The sequence below is a fragment of the Tympanuchus pallidicinctus genome, unplaced genomic scaffold (assembly GCF_026119805.1).
Source record: "Tympanuchus pallidicinctus isolate F22 unplaced genomic scaffold, pur_lepc_1.0 scaffold3, whole genome shotgun sequence".
Lineage (NCBI taxonomy): Eukaryota > Metazoa > Chordata > Aves > Galliformes > Phasianidae > Tympanuchus > Tympanuchus pallidicinctus.
The window spans coordinates 49,808,827-49,827,719 of NW_026294747.1; the positions used below are offsets into that span (position 1 = coordinate 49,808,827).

Here is an 18,893-nt window from a genome sequence, read left to right on the forward strand (position 1 = left end):
AACCTTAGTAATTCTATGAATGCTTATACTACAGGAGACAGAACTATGCAGTGAAATTTTCAACCATATTACTGATTTCTAAGGATAAAGGCTGAGTTATCTGAAAGAGGCATCTTACCTGTACCAGTGGGTGTGCAGACAAGGATGTCAGATCTGTGGAACTGCAGATTACACAAATCATACTTCTCTAGCTCCTTTACCTGTACAATTGCTTTCTAGTGCAGATGTCAACTAGACACTAGACCTAGACACTAAAAAAAATTGGCCTCAACTTGTATTTAGCTTTGAAGCATAATGCTTCTACTTCAGAGATGAAGAGGGGCTTGTATGTCTGGAAGCCTAAGAGGACTATTACAGGAAATTGTAGGAGAACTTGAGAAACACCTAGCCTGTTGTTGGTCGCAGGTGATGTGTAAGCTGAAACTCAAGTCTGTAATGAACCAACCAGAATAGGTTGGAAACCAATTTTTTATGATCCCTATATTGGCAGTTCACCAATATTTCATTGTTAGGATATTTTTTACAAATACAACACTTGGTTGCATGTATGGAAACAACCACGCTATGCGCTTCACTCAGAAGAGAAAAGCAGGAGCATATTTATTGATATAATATAATGTAGTGATTTAACTGTGACGTAATCAGGTTTGACCAACCAGATGGCTGGATACACCCAATTATTTACTGCATAGCAGGTCGGGTTAAACACACACATAGAAAACTGTCCCACTGAGTCATGAGGGTTAGAGTGGACCTCTATTGCTTTCAAAGCCCCTGCAACCACAGGGGTGAAGAGTCTAGGTGTGGCTGGATCCGCTCCTAGCCCCACACTTGATCAGCAGTTTGTGTCTAAGGGATCATATGTGCACAAAGATGCAATATTAGTAAAGCTAACAAAATCTAAAACAGTCACTTGCTGTGGATTGGTATCGGCAAGGTGTCTTGACATCAAGGTGTCTGGGATCTCTGTGCAGGTGTAACCTCAGAAGGTGTCCATACTTGAGGGGAGATCCCATCATGCAGCCGTGGCCATGCAAGAGAGCTCAAGGGGACCGACTGTTGGGCTGCTCACTATTTTTGGGGTAAGACGACTGACTCCTAGTCATACTTTTAGGTGCCTGCTCCAATGGCCCTCAGCTCTTGAACCAGATGTCTGCTATCACTGCTATCAGCCCTCTAGTTTGAGACAGATCTGTGCTTGTTAATTTGTTTTAGAAAGTGTGTTATCAGTGGTGTCCATCATCATCTTCCTGTGCAAGGTGAAGGATGCAGTTGGGGAACAAGGAGGGGCAGCACTGTCACACCAAGCATCTGTGCTGACCGTGAGCCTGGTTTTCCCCCTGTACTTTGGGAGGGGCTGAGCAACAGGCGCTGTAACTGGTGTTCCGGGATAACCGTGTGGTGATGGATTGGCAGGAGATAGCAGTCCCTTAGGGTGAATGTCCTCAAAGGAACACGAGCTCAGATGCACGAGTTTGCAGGCAGAGGTACAGAGGGATGCTTGATTTAACTGAGAGACCTATCTGGCTTTGCATTCTTCTGCTGTGTTGCTTGTTTAGCAGCTCTTACCTTACTGCAGGGCGAGAATTCCATCCCAACCCTGCCCGCTGTCAGCAGGCAGTACTGTCCCAGGTCTCCTAGTTGTCCTACGGCTTGATGCTCTGCTTGAAGGTGGATCTTCATTCCTTTCTTGCGAGAAAACTTGCAGGAAAGCGATGCTTCCACTTTAGGAAGCGGAAACGGAGGGCGTAAGCTGACACTCGGAACGAGCCAGGTAAGCACAGGGCTTCCCGTCCTCGCTTTCCGGACGGACAAGGGGAAGATCCAGCCCTTCCCACCCGTACCCCGCACCAAAGGGGCCGTGCCGCGCCTCGCCCCCCGCAGCCAGGCGCGCTCCGGAGGCGGCGCAGCTCTCCCCGCCTCTCTGGGCCCCACCCCGCTGTCTGCCCGGCCGGCGGGGGGCGGGACGGAGGCGTCTCCCGGGCCGCCCTCTTACTCCCCTTTTCGCCGGAGGTAGCGGTTCCTCGGGGTCGGGATGGAGGCGGCTGTGGCGCGGGGCTCGCTGGGCAGAGCGTTGTCCGGCACCCACCGCCAGGATCTGCCCGGCTGTAAGGCCGTCAGCGAGGCGCGGGTGCTGGTCATCAATACGGGCGGCACCATCGGCATGGTGCAGGACGACAAGGGTGAGCGGGGCGAGCCGGGCTGCAGCCGTGAGGAGCAGCGTTCTGCGGGTGGAGGGCAGGGGAAGGGAAGGGAAGGGAAGGAGGCCGCTCCTTGCGCCAGCTAAAAGCCCGGCTTCTAGCGGGCGAGTGGCACCAAAACGGGATCCTTTCTTCTCAAATCCCGCGTCTGTACCGGTGGAAGCGCATCCTTGTGAGCAGCGGCCCCTGGGCTGGGAGCGGCAGGGCACGGAACAACGTGTTTCCTGCAGCGCCAGTCCTTTCTCTCCACGCTCGCGCGCTGAAAATGAAACCAGCTTCGTTGCACAGCTCACGTTGCGTATTTTTTAGCCCCAGAAGAATCGTCCCGGGCTCCGTGGCACGTAGAGTGATGCCGGGTTGGGGGTGTGGAGAGAATGGGAGTAGTTTGGTTAGGATGAGCATAAGTTCTCTTTTCTTATTTCATTACTTGGTAGGCAGCGCAGCGTCCCAGGGTGGCTGTAAGCTTCCAGCAATAGAACTAGGGTGCTCCTGTTACCTACTGCAGAGTTTCACGGTTGAAATAACATCTCGGGTACGCATCTGTAGGTTTCAAACACTTAGGGCTTCACCTCTGAGTTTTCTACGCTATATTTGTTTCCTTCCTTCTTAGGCAATTGCTGTTTCTTGTTACTGTAGGGCACATGCTTCACAGCGTTGTTGTGCTTTGTTTTTTATGGCTGTTGTCACTGTGTTTAACCCTTGAAATGAGCCTGAGGAATGACAGCTGCAAGAGGAATCCGTGTTTCAAGTGACACGTGGTCACTTTCCTCTATTTGCACTGCTGCTAACATCATTTCCTATTTCTGCTGGCTCAGTTTCCCAAACACCTTAAAAAAAAAAAAATCTCCATTCTTTTATGAATGAACTCCACAGCCTCTTTGGATCGTGTGCTTTATTTCTGTTGCCCAACATGTGTCAATCCATTACAGCACATGCAAACAATCTGACAGTTCTGATCCAATGCTGCCGGTGTGCTGCATCCCGCTGAGGGTTCCGCCTGCTTCTTCTGCACAGATCCAGCAGCAGAGCAGCTGGAGTGCCTCTTTAAGAATATTTGCCAGTCCATCGTGTTTAAACTGAAGCTGGTGAAAGGGCATGAGAAAAGCAGCATGCTTAAAAGGTTGGAAAAAAAAAAATCCTCAACAATATGCTTGTTTCTTTTATTAATCAATACCTAGAAAACACCTGCTTAGAACCATAGCTCAAGCTGTGTTTTATTTCAAGCAAAGTAAACAGCAGTGAGTTCCTTGAGCAGCATGAAACTTTACAGCAGCAATTGAAGGGTTCAAGCAAGGCTCCCACCTAATTCCCATATAGGCTGCTCTTTTATGGCCTTTCCTCTTACTAGAAAAGATGGTATCATTTGTAAATGCTGACAGGACGAGCTTACTCTCTGCAAAACACATCAGGCCAATGTAGAGCTGCCTCCATGTGCAGTGCAGGTTACAGTCACGTTCCCTGGGCTCGTTGTGCATGTGTGGATGACTGTTGATTGCTGCCTGGTCTGATGGTAAGATGGTAAGCCCACTGCAGGTGCTTTGCAGTTGATCTGTGTGCATGTGGCAACCTCAGCACCTCTCAGACCTCTTGAACTCCCTATGGCCCTGGAGCTTAGCCCTGAGGGAGTCCTTTTCAGAGGATGGGTGCTCTCTGTTCACCCAGTGAAGTGACAACCAAAATCACTTGCAGCCTCTCCCAGCATTCCTGCTTTACATTCAAATAAGCTATCTCAATGCATGTTTTAGATTTCTTCCTTTTGCTTCCTCCTACTTCATTCCTCCCACCTCTTTTGGCTTATCAGCAGCTCAGTTCAGAAGGATAATCCTGCTGCTCTGTGCAGTGAGGTTATTGTAACACTGATCCCCACATCAAGCTCTGCTCCTCCTGGATTGTGCTTTCAGGAAGATCTTTTCCTCAGCCTTGAGTACTGCTCTCTTTCATAGCTTCTACCTCAAAAAATGAGAAAAGAAATCCTACCTAACAAACACAAGTGGGGCTAAGCTAAATCCCCTTAGAAGGATTACTTGGAATAGTCTTTCTGGGTAACATGGTTAATTTTCTGTCTTTTCTGGATGTAGTAGACTGCTGAAGGTCTGACTGCTGTGGTCCAAATAGGACCCAACTCCTATGGTGGGTTCTTTGGGTGTCAGAAGCCCCCAAGATACAGCTGAATTGGAGTCTTTCAGCTCCCCCTTCTCTCCAACACAGGCTATAGGTTAACGAGACTGATAAGTAGCTATCGCTATATTAGCTTTAGTACTGGAGCGAAACAGACCTCTGCTCCAGGTGAGACAGAGTCATCCTTGTTCTTCTCACCATGGGGTTGCCCAGCTGCAGAGGAACAGGTCAGCAGCTGATGAGAGGCGTTTGGATGAGTTGCATGACTTGCCTCTTCTCTGCAGGGGTGAAGCTGCTACAAATGCTCGGTTAATGAGTTTGGCTCACAGAAGATATTTTCCGTGCATAATAAAATAGAAGTGTTCTTAAAACTGTCGTGCTTGAGTTCCCCTGCGTGGCTCCTTGAAGCAGTGGAGCAGACAATACTGCCAGATATGGGTGCGTGCAGGGGACGGCGTTGGTTGTGAGCCAGATGTCTTTGGTGTGTCTGCAGAATCTCTGAAGGTTTGATCACAGTCGAGCAGGCACAGGAAATCCCATTGGATTTGTGATCCAGAGATGAGGAACATTCATTGGGAAGAGATTTAAAAATATTATCATTCGTCAGCTCTCCTGCTCTTAGAACAAATAGGAGAAATAAGCTCTCTAATCCATTGCCAGTATTTAGAGTAAGGTGAACAAGGGAAAACAAAAAAACACTGTGCTGCTGCGTGGAGCTTCAGAGCTAGGATGACTCTATATCCAAGTGCAGTGGCCATTTGTGAGTAAGCTAGGGACATCTTTAATAGGAATAAGCAGGGGTTGTAAATGAAACAACAAAACATCCAAAGCTGGAAGCACGTTGAGTATATTTTGTAAAACAAAATGTTCCAGTAGGAATCCAAGCAAAGCCACTCAAATGCTGTTGCCATCCTGCAAGGAAGCTGGCTATGAAAAGGCCTCGTACTTCATTTAGGGCAAGCCAGCAAAGAGATTAGGGCATTCTTAAGGGTTTTCCATCAGTTTGGAAAGTAAAGCAGGCTGCATGCACTTCAGCTAATGCTATTACCGTTTCTCTGTACTTTGGAATATTTTAAAGAACAAACTTGTTTGAAGATGAAATAATAAAAAAGATCATAGAATCACATGTGCAAATGGTGTTCAGGCAAACAGAAGAGCTGGGAAGTGGGAGAGAATTCTTCTAGCTGTAGATGTCCCCGTTCCTTGGAGGGGAGTTGAACCAGGTGGGATGATTCTCTGATTGTTTAGCCTCAAACTGTGACTGGCTGGAACTGGCAGAAGTTGAATTATGAGGTTTGAGAATTTCTTCGCTGTCAGAGCAGGTGAGACTGCACAGATCTGGACAGCAGTACCAGTAGAATCTTGGAGTTCAGAAAGAAGTGCCTCTGCTTGAATACTGCAGTGTAATTTTATAACTGGAATTGTTGTAATCTAATTGGAATACTGCTGATCCAGAAACTCCTCATGTGCTGCTGGCACTTAAAGATATAGGAGTTAATAAAATATATAATGTTCCACCTTGCTAAATTCAGACCATCTTCCTCGGCTCATTTCAGCAGCCAAATGCAGACAACCTTCATCCTACCACTATCAGAGCAGCTGCAGGCTCAGTTTACAGTGGAACTCAGCTCTGTCAAACCAAACATAACGTCAAACATTGAAGGTGCCTTTTTATCTAGCAGAGAGCAGCATATGGATTCCTTTTGAAGTACCTGGTTGCCCTCAGAATGCCTGCAGGTGCAGCACACTATTCATAGGCTTGGTCTGGTGCGGGCCTCAGCCATCTTCAAGGTCACTTCCACAGAAATGAGGATGTCCAGGGCAAGGAGAGGGTGAACAGAGCTTAGGATGCATCCACACTTCCATAGAATCATTAAAGTTGGAAAAGACCCCAAAGGTCATCTAGTCCTCATGTACCTCCACTGTGTTAAGGTGTTCAGTCCTCAACCTGCTGGTGGAAAGCTCCTGTTTCAGGGAGGGTGATGGGGAACTCAGTATTTAGGACTCAGCTGGCAAGCTGCTATTTCTCTGTCTTTATAAACACAGATCTTTTTCCGTGTCTGCCTATGCTCAATACCTAGTGTGGGATTTGTTCAGGCTTTCCCTTTTTTTCACCTTTGTGCAAATGCTGTTGCTGCTGACGGTGAGACCTAACGCGCTGCTTTTCTATACAGCCATACTGGCACCTTGCTGTCTGTGCCAGTACATCTGTAGGATGTCAGCTAAGGAGCTTAGGCAGAAATATCACAGCTTTGTAGTGCAAAACAACATCCGTGTTCGGTAAATATCCTGCCACTGGCTAGAGGGTAGCTGTGGAAAATGCTGAAGAGAGTGGTAGCTTTTTGCTGTCCGTATTAGCACACAGACAACAATTTAGGTAAAACATAAACACTTGATACACAGGGGATTTATAACCTTATTTCTGCCAAATAAAGGATTTATTTATTTATTTAAAGCCTGGAAAAGAGTAGCTGCACAGAGAGTTATTGATTACGTTGTTTTCAAGTTCTGAGCTGGCAGCAGACTGTTAATGTTTCATGTAGGACAGGCCACAAGCTGGATAAACCGATTTCTTCCCCCCTTTTGGTGCTACTCACTACCTTCCATCCTTTATTTACTTCATTTATTCTTTTTTTTTTTTTTTTTCCAGGACTTGCTCCTGAGGCCAATAAGTTAGTAAGCAGCTTGAAGACGATGCCAATGCTGCATGATGATGCATATGCCCAGGAAACAAAACTGTGCAACCTCCATGAATTTCCGGATGATACATTGGTGCTCCCGTAAGTATTTCTTCCCTGGGGAGAGGGAATTGTGTAGACTTTAAAATAATTGTCCCTGCAAACAATTAATATGGGGATTCTGCTATGAAATCAGCAAAAATGTTTATATTGATTTAAAAGTGGGCATTGTGGGAGCGGGTTGATGGTTGGACTAGGTGATCTTAGGGGACTCTTCTGACCTTAATGATTCTGTGATTGTAAAAGGAAAAAGCCCAGGGTGCCTGGTACTATGCAAAATATGAAGTGTCATAAAATTGCTTGAGAAATTACCTATAAATTTGTCAACAAGCAGACATTCCGGACAGCTTAAGTCCTACATTTTTTCTGGATTTTGATATTAATGGGCTGCTATGCAAGCATACAAATATTCCCAAATAGCTAGGAAAGCTGCAAATACAGCTCTGTGTGAATTATCTTTGGCATGCCTGATAAAGTAGCATCTAATTAATGCATCCATGAATAGGCCTCATGCTTTAATTCTGCAGGCCTTCTGTTGTTTTTTTTTTAAACCCAAAAGCTGATTGTCTTTCCCAGATTTATGCAACATTATGATAATAGCTGATGGGCTTACAATTAATCTGCATTACTTCTTAACTCTTGGGCAATGATTAGTAAGCTTTTAGGTTTTATTTGGAGGGCAGTATGCTAATTTGAGATATTCCACAGCTGTGATGAATGACTGCTTCTGTAAACACGTTAACTTGGCACAAAGGATAATTTTACAATCACTCAAGAATAAATGGGACTGTTGCTGTTTTGTTATGAGTGCAAATGGATATTCCTTAAACTTTATGGAAAAAATCAGAGCATAAAAACAAATTGTAAGGTTTGTTAATTTCTTTCTATTTTGTACTAAGGTCTCTGTTAAAAGTAACTTCTTAGAAGGCAGACAGCAGGAAGATGAATGAAGGGAAAACAGTGAACTCCCAGCTGATTAATATGGTTGTGAACATACAATTTATGTTAAATCCAATGACTATAACAAGAAAATTTGAGATTTGTTCTGGTACTGTTATAACTGAATGGCTTTTAAGTACTTCAGGGGATTTAAAATGTAAGTGCACTGATATGCACATTGGACTCCCAGATATACTTCTTTTGGTGTATGTTTTCCACGAAGTGCAGAAAACCTTGAAACAATCAATTCAGATCAAGAACTGAAGTTTAAAAAACAGTCCTGTCCTCTTTTTTCTGGCACTGCTGTGTGCCATTTGTGGAGGTCAGTCGTGGCAATCTGCCACTTTCTCTTTTGTGCTGGCTGAGTGATATTTTAACCAGGCAGCTGAGAAATAATGCAGCTTTCTGAAGGAAGAAAATGGGAGTATTTTGTGAACTTTGTGAAACCGTGTTGTAACTGTGACGTAACAACGAAGATACCAACTAATGATCATCCTTCTTGGAGAGAGGAGTCAAAAGCAGTAGAGTAGGCTGCTCTTGGTTGTGGTATGCTGTGTGTTATTTAAGCAGCACTTCCTTGAGAAGCTCTTTTCACAAATTTTCCACTGCCTTACAAAGTTGCTGGTAGGCAGCATGTCAAGAAAGCAATTTTTTGTATGATAACTCAATTACAGTAAGTCAGTTGTTTTTGAGCAATAACCCCATGTTGATTAAGTACTTTCTCTACTGTAAGCAGCGTTCACACAGGCTTCGTATGGGGAGTGGTTGCTCAGATTTTGTTAGGTGATTTATTTTTTATTGCATATGTTATGTTGTTATAAGCAAGAATAGCAAGTAGGGAAAAAACAGCACTTGCAGATGCTGAGGGAAGGCAATGAACTGTGTGCTCTAAGCACATCCAGATGTTGTGGAGTATCATGGCCTTTGACTGTCTTACACTCATAGGAAATAAATGTAGTAGCATCAGTCACAGTTAAACAAAACTTTGCATCGTCATCAGGCAGTGGAGTAACATTGAGAATGCTCTGAAGGTGATGCTGTTGGATGGCTTCACTTGGATGCCATCCTGGATGGCTTCGCTTGGAAGGGAATGTAGAAAGGACTGAGCTGGCCTGCTAGTAGTCCTGATAGGTTAGCTGCTTGTTTGTCATCACATTTCTAAAGACAAACATATTCTGACTGTTAAGTACATATCTGTTTCTCGGGGTTTTTTAAATGCTTTTTTTCTTGTCATTTTAACCCTGTAGCAGACAGTAGGTCTGTAAGTTTTAGTGACATGAGCTGTGGTCATTCTCATTCCTAGCTTGAAAATTTCCTTTAAAATGCTAATATAAGAATGGTGGATATTCTATTATTTTTTTATATTCTAATAAAATGGTGGATATTCTATTATTTTCCAAGCTTCAAGAAGGTAGCAGAAAATAGTTGCAGTGATGTTCTTTTTTTTACCCCAAACCTTGTAAGTAGAAAAGCTCAATTTATATGCACTTGGCTATATTGATGGGTAAAAGAAGGTGGAGAAAAGGGAAATTTCATGGGGGTAGAACACCTGCTCTGTTTGTAGCCTGTGTAGCTGGCAATCCAAAGCTCTTGGAAGAGTCAGATTTCAGATGAAGAAAGGGAGATGGATGGTCTTTGGAGGCAGGGAGAGCAGACAGCTGTAACAATCCCACTGGGATTACAGTCATTTTTTCCTTAGACACTGAAAATTCACAGAATCACAGAAAAAAATTCCCCTCTAACTTTGGAATTTTGCACTTCTAGATAGCTCTTTTTTCTGGTCGTCTTCTGCTGGGCTTCATGCTATGTGAAGTTTGAAAGCATTGCATTTCTCAGCCCCACAAGTACTTGACTTTTTCTATACTTGCACAGTTGCTTTGTCTCATCTGCCTTGCACTGCGAGAAGTCTCAGTTATCGAGGCTGCACTTGTGCAGTAGCCAATGACTGATTACCGGTGGGGCCACTGTTTCCAACTGTGCCAGTATTTTAAGATCTTTGATATTATTTTGTGCTTAAAAGTCCACATCATTCACAAGAGATGTCCGGTACCAACGATGTCAGATGTTAACAGGCCCGATAGGCCAGGACTTGAGGAAGGTAACCTAACACTAGGAAACTGTGGGTCATTTGGCAACAGTTTACTTGATGGTATTGGATAAAAAAGGAAACATTTTCTGAAATCTGAGGTCAGAGAAACCAAGGGAAGTAAGCTTTGAAAAAGGTATAAAAATAAAGGGCAGTCCTAAGACTCTGAAAAGAAGACTCCCTTCGTTGCAAGGAATTTGTAGCTATCACAGCATTAAGCAGTTGTTGAAACTCATCTGTGAATCCTCTGTGTATCTTGGGAGCTTTACAGATTCCTCTCAATAGCTTACGAAGCATTTTTGAAACCATAAGGCTAGATATGAACTTACGTTAGAACTCAATTCCAAACTTAAACAAAGTGACTCTGCATTATTCTTACCTGCCTTTGTTTCTGCCAACTTCTCCCCACCTCCCAAATTCTAAGTTTAGTAAATTGAAGTGTTTGTACTTCAAACCACATCAAGTCATGAGTTTCTACACTTGGAACTTAATGTTTCAAATGTAAGACCATTTCCTTGGCTAAGGACTTGCAGATACAGGGAGAAGTTAGTGCTTTAGTGAAAAAAATGAGAGGCTGTGAGCTGCTGTTAGCCCTAATAGTGACTTTTTCCCCTGAATTATCTTTCTTTTTAGTGTCTCTAAGCAAAACAAAAGAATTTTCTACACAATCCTGGAGCTGTCACCACTACTTGATTCTTCAAACATGACACCCGAGGACTGGGCCAAAATTGCAAAGAAACTTGAGGTATGGTGTGGGATAAAACTTCATTTATTGCTGAAACAAAACTAGCACTGTGTTTAGTATACTTAGCAAGGTATAACAATGTGGAACTACTATAATTAAAGTTTTAATGTCATCCCTGTTTCTTAGTTAACTGTAAAGCAAGAAGTACTGTGCTTGCAAAGCGTGCATTTTGAAGAGGCTGCAGACTCATTTCTTATGTAGCTCTTCCTATGACAAGCCATAATTCTGTAAAATGAAAAGAAAAATTGCAGCTGTGATTGAATAAGATATGTAATATATAGATTCATATGTTATTGGCTTCGATTCACTGTGCCAAGTGTCAAGTAAAAAGAAAAGTGTCAAGTAAAATCCTTAGGTGCAGGTGACTTAGCAGAAGGTTGTATAGTTATACAGCATTTGGATGTTCTGCTAGATGAATGGTTAGCTCTCAGTGTAGGAAATAATTTCATATGCCTTTCTTACTCAGACACTGTCCTGACTAGCTTTGCTTTTGCAACCAGGAGAAAAAGCATTACCAAGGTTGGCTTTCACACACTGGGAAATGATCAAAGCCCTAAATATTTTTGTATATATAGATAAACTCATTATATACTTCTCTAGATTAAGAGCATTTCTTTGCTTCTGTTCCCGTTTATTAACTATGTGCTTTAAAGAAAGCAGAAATATGAAACATTTCAAATACTTCACACCAGGAATTCATATGTAGCTGTTAGCAATAAGTAACCTAAGTGGGCCTACAAAGACTCTGCTCTTCCACTCCTCCTCATTCTGCAGTGGTGTCTTTGTGTTGCAGGTCTCCTTCCACCAGGCTGTACCCGTTTTCACTAAGGGTACAATAATACTGGGAATGCTACTGAAGATTATGTAACCGTCTTTGACCTTTAGATCCTCTAATCCTGAAACCATTAAAGTAAGGGAGATGCTTCACTTATGGAATGCATCTTGACAGTTCAGAGAAGAGATGAGAGGTGGAATAGGGATGCAGCTGGGAAAAGCCCAGGGCTGAGAGTAGGGTATCTTAAAGAAGGCAATGCCATGTTGAACAGGAGAGAATTTACCTTTCTTCCTTAATGGGGCATCAGTTTTTTTACAGCTTCTTAAAAAATGTGCGCAGAATACGGCTTCTTTAAATCCAGTACATGCAGTCCAAGTGAAAAGTGCTGAGAAGGAAAAAAATTCTTTAGCTGTCCAGCTTGTGGCTAGACACTGCCACGTTGTGTTCATCCTCAGTGCTTCCTTGGTGCAGCTGTAACACGTTGGAGACTTCTCAGAATGGAACACTCTAAGTCATTTCTTTGGGATTTTTCCTTAGTGAAAAGGCTGATCTTTTGTATGGTGAAGGTTAAGACCAGCTGTGTTCTTTATCATTTAACAAGATTCATAAGGCTGACAGTATTAGTGAAGTGTACAGACTGAATTAGATAGGACAGGCAGCTATTTCTGTGATTTTAGCCCTTGGAATTTGCTTATGTTGATTCAGCATTGATGAATACAGCAGCACGCTTTATGCATCCCAGTTCCTGGCCTACAGAAAAATCTTGCAGCGTTGGTTTTTCTGTGGGCTAACCATTGAGAAATAAACAGAACTCCACTGAAACTTTCAGTAAATAGCAACATGAAGGGATGAGTATTGGTGAGGAAATAGTAAAGGACAAACAGAAATGTATGGGTGGATTAGGAGCTGACCATAATAACAGGAGATGCCAAGTGCGTGTACCCATTGTAGTATAAGAAATCTACTTCAAAAGGAATCTGATTTAATTCTATGGAAAATAAAAAAAATTCCCACTGGAACTTTTCGTATTTGCTCAGACTGCTGTATAATCATGTCCCTTTAACCAAATTACATTAGAGACATCAGTTCCTTTGACTGAAGTGTTTACTATGTGCATCGCTCTTAAAATAGAGGAACCAATTCCTTTCTCCTCTGAAAGCCAGCTGATGATTTTATTCCATCAGGATGAAGAGTAATTAATGGCTTTGCATTAAAAACTTCCTGTGTAGAACTGTATGTAGATTGCATCACAGAATCACAGAATTGTAGAGGCTGGAAGGGACCTCTGGAGATCATCCAGTCCAACCCTCTGCTAAAGGAGTTCCCTACAGTTGGGCAGGAAAGCATCCAGGTGGATTTTGAGTATCTCCAGAGAAGTAGACACCACCACTCCCTGGGCAGTCAGTTCCAGCGCTTTGTCACCTACACAGTAAAGAAGTTTTTCTCATGTTCATATGGAACTTCCTGTGTTTTTCAGTTTGAGTCCGTTGCTCCTTATCCTGTCGCTGAGCATCACCCAGAAGAGCCTGGCCCCATCCACTTGACTGCCATTCGTTATTTATAAGCATTGATAAGATCCCCTCTGAGCCTTCTCTCCTCCAGGCTGAACAGTCCCAGGGCCCTCAGCCTGCCCTCGCATGGGAGATGCTCCAGGCCCCAGCCATCCTTAGGGCCCCTGCTGGACTCTACAAGTTCCCCGTCTTTTTGGAACTGAGGAGCCCAGCAGTGCCACAATACTCCAGATGTGACCTCACCAGGACAGAGCAGAGGGGCAGATCACCTCCCTCACCGTGCTGGCCACACTCTTTTTAATGCACTCCGACTTCATAAAGTCATTATAAAATGACTTATTTTTTTGCATCTGTTCTAAGGCAAGCATGCCTGGTTCTAAGGCAAGCATGTGTACCTTACCTTCAAACAGAAACAGCCTCTTCAGCTCGGGAGCTGCAGGAATGGAGTACTGCTTGAGAAGTGATGACGTTGAAACAGAAGAGGGCACTCTTACACTGGCAATCTGCCTGGCTGCCAACCGGATTACACGGGCTGTTTTTTTCTATATGTACATCATGATAGCCTCGATTTGCCTCTTCTGTTCCCGTAAATGATGTAATCCCCTCAGTGAAAGCAGCAACAAGAAATCAGACCATGCGACCGATTTGCATATGTTAACATTCCTGTTTCGAGCCATTGCTAAGCTTTTCTTAATTAGCAGTCTTCTGGTTTAAAAATGCTGCATTAATATGTATACATAGAAAAATCTCTTTGACTGTTCCTTAATTAGTATTACAGCTGTAGTGTTTATTGTCCTATTAACCCTTAATTATGTTTAAACTCAAAACGTGGATATTTGAGGAGGAATTACCCATGTGGTACCCTTTAAAGTATCACACTGTTGCTTGCATCAGTGAAAGTCGTGCAGTTCATCCGTCGCTTTGATGCCAGTGCATTGTTCTAACTGCATGAAAAATGTCTCTCCGTCTCCAGGAGCACTATGAAAAGTATGATGGCTTTGTGATCCTCCATGGCACTGACACAATGGCATACACAGCTTCAGCCTTATCCTTCATGTGTGAGAACCTGGGTAAAACTGTTGTTCTGACAGGATCGCAGGTAATGGGCTTTATTTGAAATAAAACTTCATTTTCTGTTTTTGTATGCAAAGCTACATCGAATCTTGACTGTCATTATGGCTTTTACTAGTGCAGGACAGGCCTCTCGCCAGGGTGATGCTCACAGTGCTGTTAGAAATCATTGAGAATTGACAGGCTTACCAGCTGAGGATCTGCCCCATAATTTTATCATTAGTGACTTTACAACTCCATACCACATCAGACCAGTAGTTCATTATGGTCGGAGCCAGATGCTTCAGAGAAAGATATAAGGGCCTGTCATTGGCCATTGTGTAATAATCTGTTTATATGAGAGGCATCCTTCCAGCCTCAGGTGGCTGCTGGTTGTTAGCTGTCTTTTTTTTTGTTGTTTGTTTTAAAGCCCTGAAGCTTATTACTTTTTACTTCATCGTTTCTTAGCCCATCTTATGTTACTCATTGTTGTGTTATTTCTCATTTTTTACAGTCTCTCAGCATTGTATGCATTTTTTATCATTTCTGTTCCACGAAGCATCTCACACAGTCTGTCTTTTCCTCTAAAGACAAGATTTATTAATTTTCATTCTCTTAGCTGGAGATCAGACCTTTGCATATTGTCAGAGGAGGAGGGATTGTCTTACTAGAATAGCTTGCTTGAGTGTAAAATACAGCTCTAATCTAGTCACAAAAGAGAGATGAAACATAGCACTGTAAAACCCTTCTCCAGCATTTCATAACTTCCCTTTTACTTGTGGTCTATTTGAAGTCAAAATACAAAAGTCTAGGAAAGAGTAGGCTGCCACTTAGTGACTTGACGTGGAACAGTCCAGTTGTGGTACATCATATTCAAGGTTTTACTATTTTTTTGCTTAATTATTTGGGGAGCTGCCTGGCATGATCTAGCAGTAGAGCATGTGACTTTTATTTTTTTTGCTGAAAGAAGCTCTGACTCTTTGTTAATAAAGACACAATCTGCAAAGGCACGGAGGTCATCCCTGTCATTCAGCAGACCAGATTTCTGCTTTTAATCTTGTTCATTTCTGTCAGTCACAACCTGCTGGCTCAGGTCTTGTATACTACTATGAGGAAAGATGGTGCAAGAGAGCTGTTCTGAAGCCATAGAGGCAGTTCTGTATGAACTGAGACTTGTTTCTGTACTAGCACTTCTCCCATGTTCAGTCACGTAAACTGAGCTTGCTTACTTTATATTCTTGATATTTTTCCTTCTAAAAACAATTGCTTAATCATACTAGAATCATCTCTACATTATCTTTAAGCACTTGCATTATAGAAGCAGGATAAGCAGAGGGAAACCCCACCTTCTGCTGTAGTTTAAAATAGTTTGGATGAAGAAGTAAACTTGTCATAAATCATTGTTATATGAATTATTCATGTATCTCTATTGCATAAGTTGGATTCTTTTTTTTTCCTGCTGTGTAGGCTTTATGAAAGGGATGGGGTTTAATTTCATTCTCTACTCTTCAGGTGCCTATATATGAGCTGCAGAATGACGGCCGAGCCAACCTTCTGGGGGCACTGCTTTTTGCTGGGCAGTTCGTGATTCCCGAGGTCTGTTTGCCTGTGAAGACCATCTTGACAGCTGCTCTTCTCCCTCTAGTTAGGAACTCATACTTAAATACTCAAAATATCTGGTAGGATTTGCACTTGAAAGGGGAAGGAAAAAAAAAAGATTCTGCTGAGGTAACAGCCCCTTGCATGGCAAAGCACACACTGTTTTCTCAGGATTAATGCCTCATTTTGCCTGTATGCAATCTATAAACACTATCTAGTCTGAATTTTAGCTTGCAGCAGACTTGAAATCAGAGATTCTCTTACAAACGCGTGGGATCTGAAGCCATTTCTAAGTCAGTTTTTGAACTGAAAGTTACTTTGAAGTTCTTGAGTTGTGCTAGAACTGATAGCAATATCTTCTAGCTCTAGTACCTGAAGACTGAAGTGTCAAGGATGATACACATAATAAACATGGGAGCATCTCCATGGTCTCAGCACCCTGCTTTTAAAGACAATGATGCTATGCAAGCCAAAAATCTGAGAGAAATCTCATCAGGTTATTCCTTATTTAACTTCTGCCATGCTTACCAGTCTTTACAGGATATTACAGCAAGGCCCAGATCTTCATAACTAACAGCAACTTTGAGATATCTGTTTTTGTTCAAATTCCAATTGACTTACTTTTAGGGGCTTGAAAAGAAACCAATATTATTTATATTTTTGAAAGTTATCCTTCATTTCTACTAGGCCTTTTGTTAAGATTTGGGACTCTGAATTTAGATGTAAGTGTGCACAAATTGTCCACACTGTTCCTTTCCTCTACCTCTGGACTCAGGCAAATTTGCTGTCTCCTAGACTCTACTTCACAAGAGGATTATGAAACTAGTTAGCTCTTAACCTATTTTCTTCTTCTTAAATTCTTAAACCAACGTGCAACAGATGTGCCAACTCTTTTTGAAAGGGTAGGAGTTGTAAACATCTACTGGCCTCTGAGTAGTTTTAAAGATTTAGAAAACACTTTATAAAGGACAGACTATAGTATTTATCTACTGAATCTTTTAATTACTGGCTTATTCATAGACCTGTTTCTTTACTTGTTTTGCAGGTGTGCCTGTATTTTTATAATAAACTGTACAGGGGAAATAGGGTGACTAAGGTGGATGCTGGGAGTTTCAATGCCTTTTCCTCACCTAACCTGCCTCCACTTGCAAATGCTGAGGTTGATATTACAAGTAAGCAACATCCTCTCTTAAGCCTTGTAATTTATGCCACATGTAATAGAGCTGTAGCTGAAAAGAATCTGTGCCTATGTAGTTGAAATGCTGTTTTAAAACTCAAATATGTTTGAAAGCACTGTATTTTGACTCCACTTTATATGCTCTGAAACTTCAAATATTAGTAGGACTGAGAATTTGTGAACTCAACTGTATTTATCTCTTGAATATAGATGTGAGCTGGACAGACTTTGACTCAAGATGTAGACTAACCAAAGGGAATTTTTCCCTTGTGTCATGAAAATGCTTGCTCTGAAGATAAAAATGAGTGAGTGAGGATTGAAAGAACAAAGAGTTTACTCTCATTAATGACTGCGCTGGGCTCTGAGATCAGGCAAAAGAGTCATTATTGAGTACATGCCGTTTCAACAGATCGTCTGTTTGATGCATGACATTTTGTAAGATGTTTTACTGGATATTTAGAACCTGTCTAAACTGCAAGCAAACTGAAAATTATGCTTTGTGTGAAGTTTTTTTTTTTTTTTTCCCTGACTTATGAAGACTCCTTGTAATTTGTATGTGTCTGCTTTAAAAGGAGGAGAAAAACTACAGAAAGATTTCATTACCTGTTTGTAAAGGCGTTAGCATTCTGGTGTTGGTTCTTGAACGTTGGTTCTGTTTCTTTGGAAAGGAGAGAAAAGAAACCTATGTAGAGTCTTGCCAAATGAGAGGCTGTCAAAAAAACAAACTAAAGGACATTTTTCAAAAATAAGTTGTGCTAGCTGCTTTTGGATATATTTTAGAAGGTAGAGTCCTTGGTGACAGTCTCCATTATTCCCACAAATAAGAAGTAGATGGAGGTTCACAAATTCTTTTGCTAGGAGCTCTAGATTTTGCAGCATGGTGTTCTGAATGGTTTCTGCTACTAGAGAGGAGCATTCTGTAATTTGGAAAAATAAATGTACCCCTTCAACCAAATGCATGGCAGTCACTTTAAAAAGTTCTAGGGTCAAAAGGGCTATGTTTATAGCAGGGCCAGATAAACTAAGGAAACCTGTAAAATACTGTAGTGATCTGTAAGACATCTCTCTGGTAGTTTGCTACTGTAGTTTTACTGTGCTGCGTCAAACACTGAAATGCTGTCAGCTGATTGTTTTAGGAAATTGAGGAAAGTCTTCTTTCTTGGGTTTTTATGGAGTGCATCAGATAGGTTATAAATAAAGTCAGTTTACTGGCTGATCGATAATGAAATCAGGCTGCAAATCACATGCCATCTTTCTTTTGGATTTAAATGACCTGTTTTGTGATTCCTTGTCTAGGGGAGAAAAATGAAAGTTACCAAGTACTTTGCTTGGCCCATGTTTTGTCGCATTATCTTTTCGGTAGAATGCCCCATTGAGGTCAGTGAGGATTTCTGAGTTAAAAACTGATGGTGTGATAGGCTCTATTTTTATTTGTTTCAGTTGATTACCCAGTGAGGGTAGCATCATTTATCCAAGATGACGGTGTCAGAGTTGAAGGATTGTTTCATTCTGGAAAACACAGTGTATAGTATGGGCAATTACCAGTGCTGCTTTATTTTGTCCAAAGTGATTGTTTGAAACATAGCTGTCTCCCTTGTGTTTGCTCACACAGTCCTAGTATGAATGTTTCACAGAGACAGGAACCAGTCAGGGCTTTTAGAAACAAACTGAACAAATCTAGTGTCTTTTAATTCTTTTTTTTTTTCTAGATCACTTTGTGTAATACCTCTTAATCTTCCTGTAGACTGGGTTGACTCTTGCTGCTTCAGCATTATGTAGAGCAGCCTGACAACGCCAGAAGCAATAGGCCATGTGCTCTTCCTGGGGCTTCCTAGTTTGTAACAAAGCTGGGAATGAAAATTCTGGAGAAGCAGAGAGGGAATGGGTGGCAAGATGTAGGGAATGAGGAGCATGATGGGATAAGAGCTTGAGATCATGGGCTGGTACACAGGAA

At 42.2% G+C, this 18,893-nt stretch overlaps 1 protein-coding gene across 4 annotated transcripts in view; it reads left to right on the forward strand.

Moving 5' to 3' along the window:
- The first annotated feature begins 1,973 nt into the window (after positions 1 to 1,973).
- The window catches only part of ASPG (asparaginase), a 44,967-nt gene continuing 28,047 nt past the window's right edge, over positions 1,974 to 18,893 (forward strand). For 2 of the 4 annotated variants that reach the window (XM_052693847.1, XM_052693848.1), the window contains exons 1-6: positions 1,976 to 2,183; positions 6,970 to 7,099; positions 10,716 to 10,827; positions 14,087 to 14,212; positions 15,676 to 15,759; positions 16,808 to 16,934. In XM_052693847.1, coding sequence (XP_052549807.1) covers positions 2,036 to 2,183; positions 6,970 to 7,099; positions 10,716 to 10,827; positions 14,087 to 14,212; positions 15,676 to 15,759; positions 16,808 to 16,934 — 727 coding nt within the window. In that variant the 5' untranslated portion in view covers positions 1,976 to 2,035. Of the gene's footprint in view, positions 2,184 to 6,969; positions 7,100 to 10,715; positions 10,828 to 14,086; positions 14,213 to 15,675; positions 15,760 to 16,807; positions 16,935 to 18,893 lie in introns of all 4 variants that reach the window. The other 2 variants (XR_008209137.1, XM_052693849.1) reach the window with 2 other exon arrangements.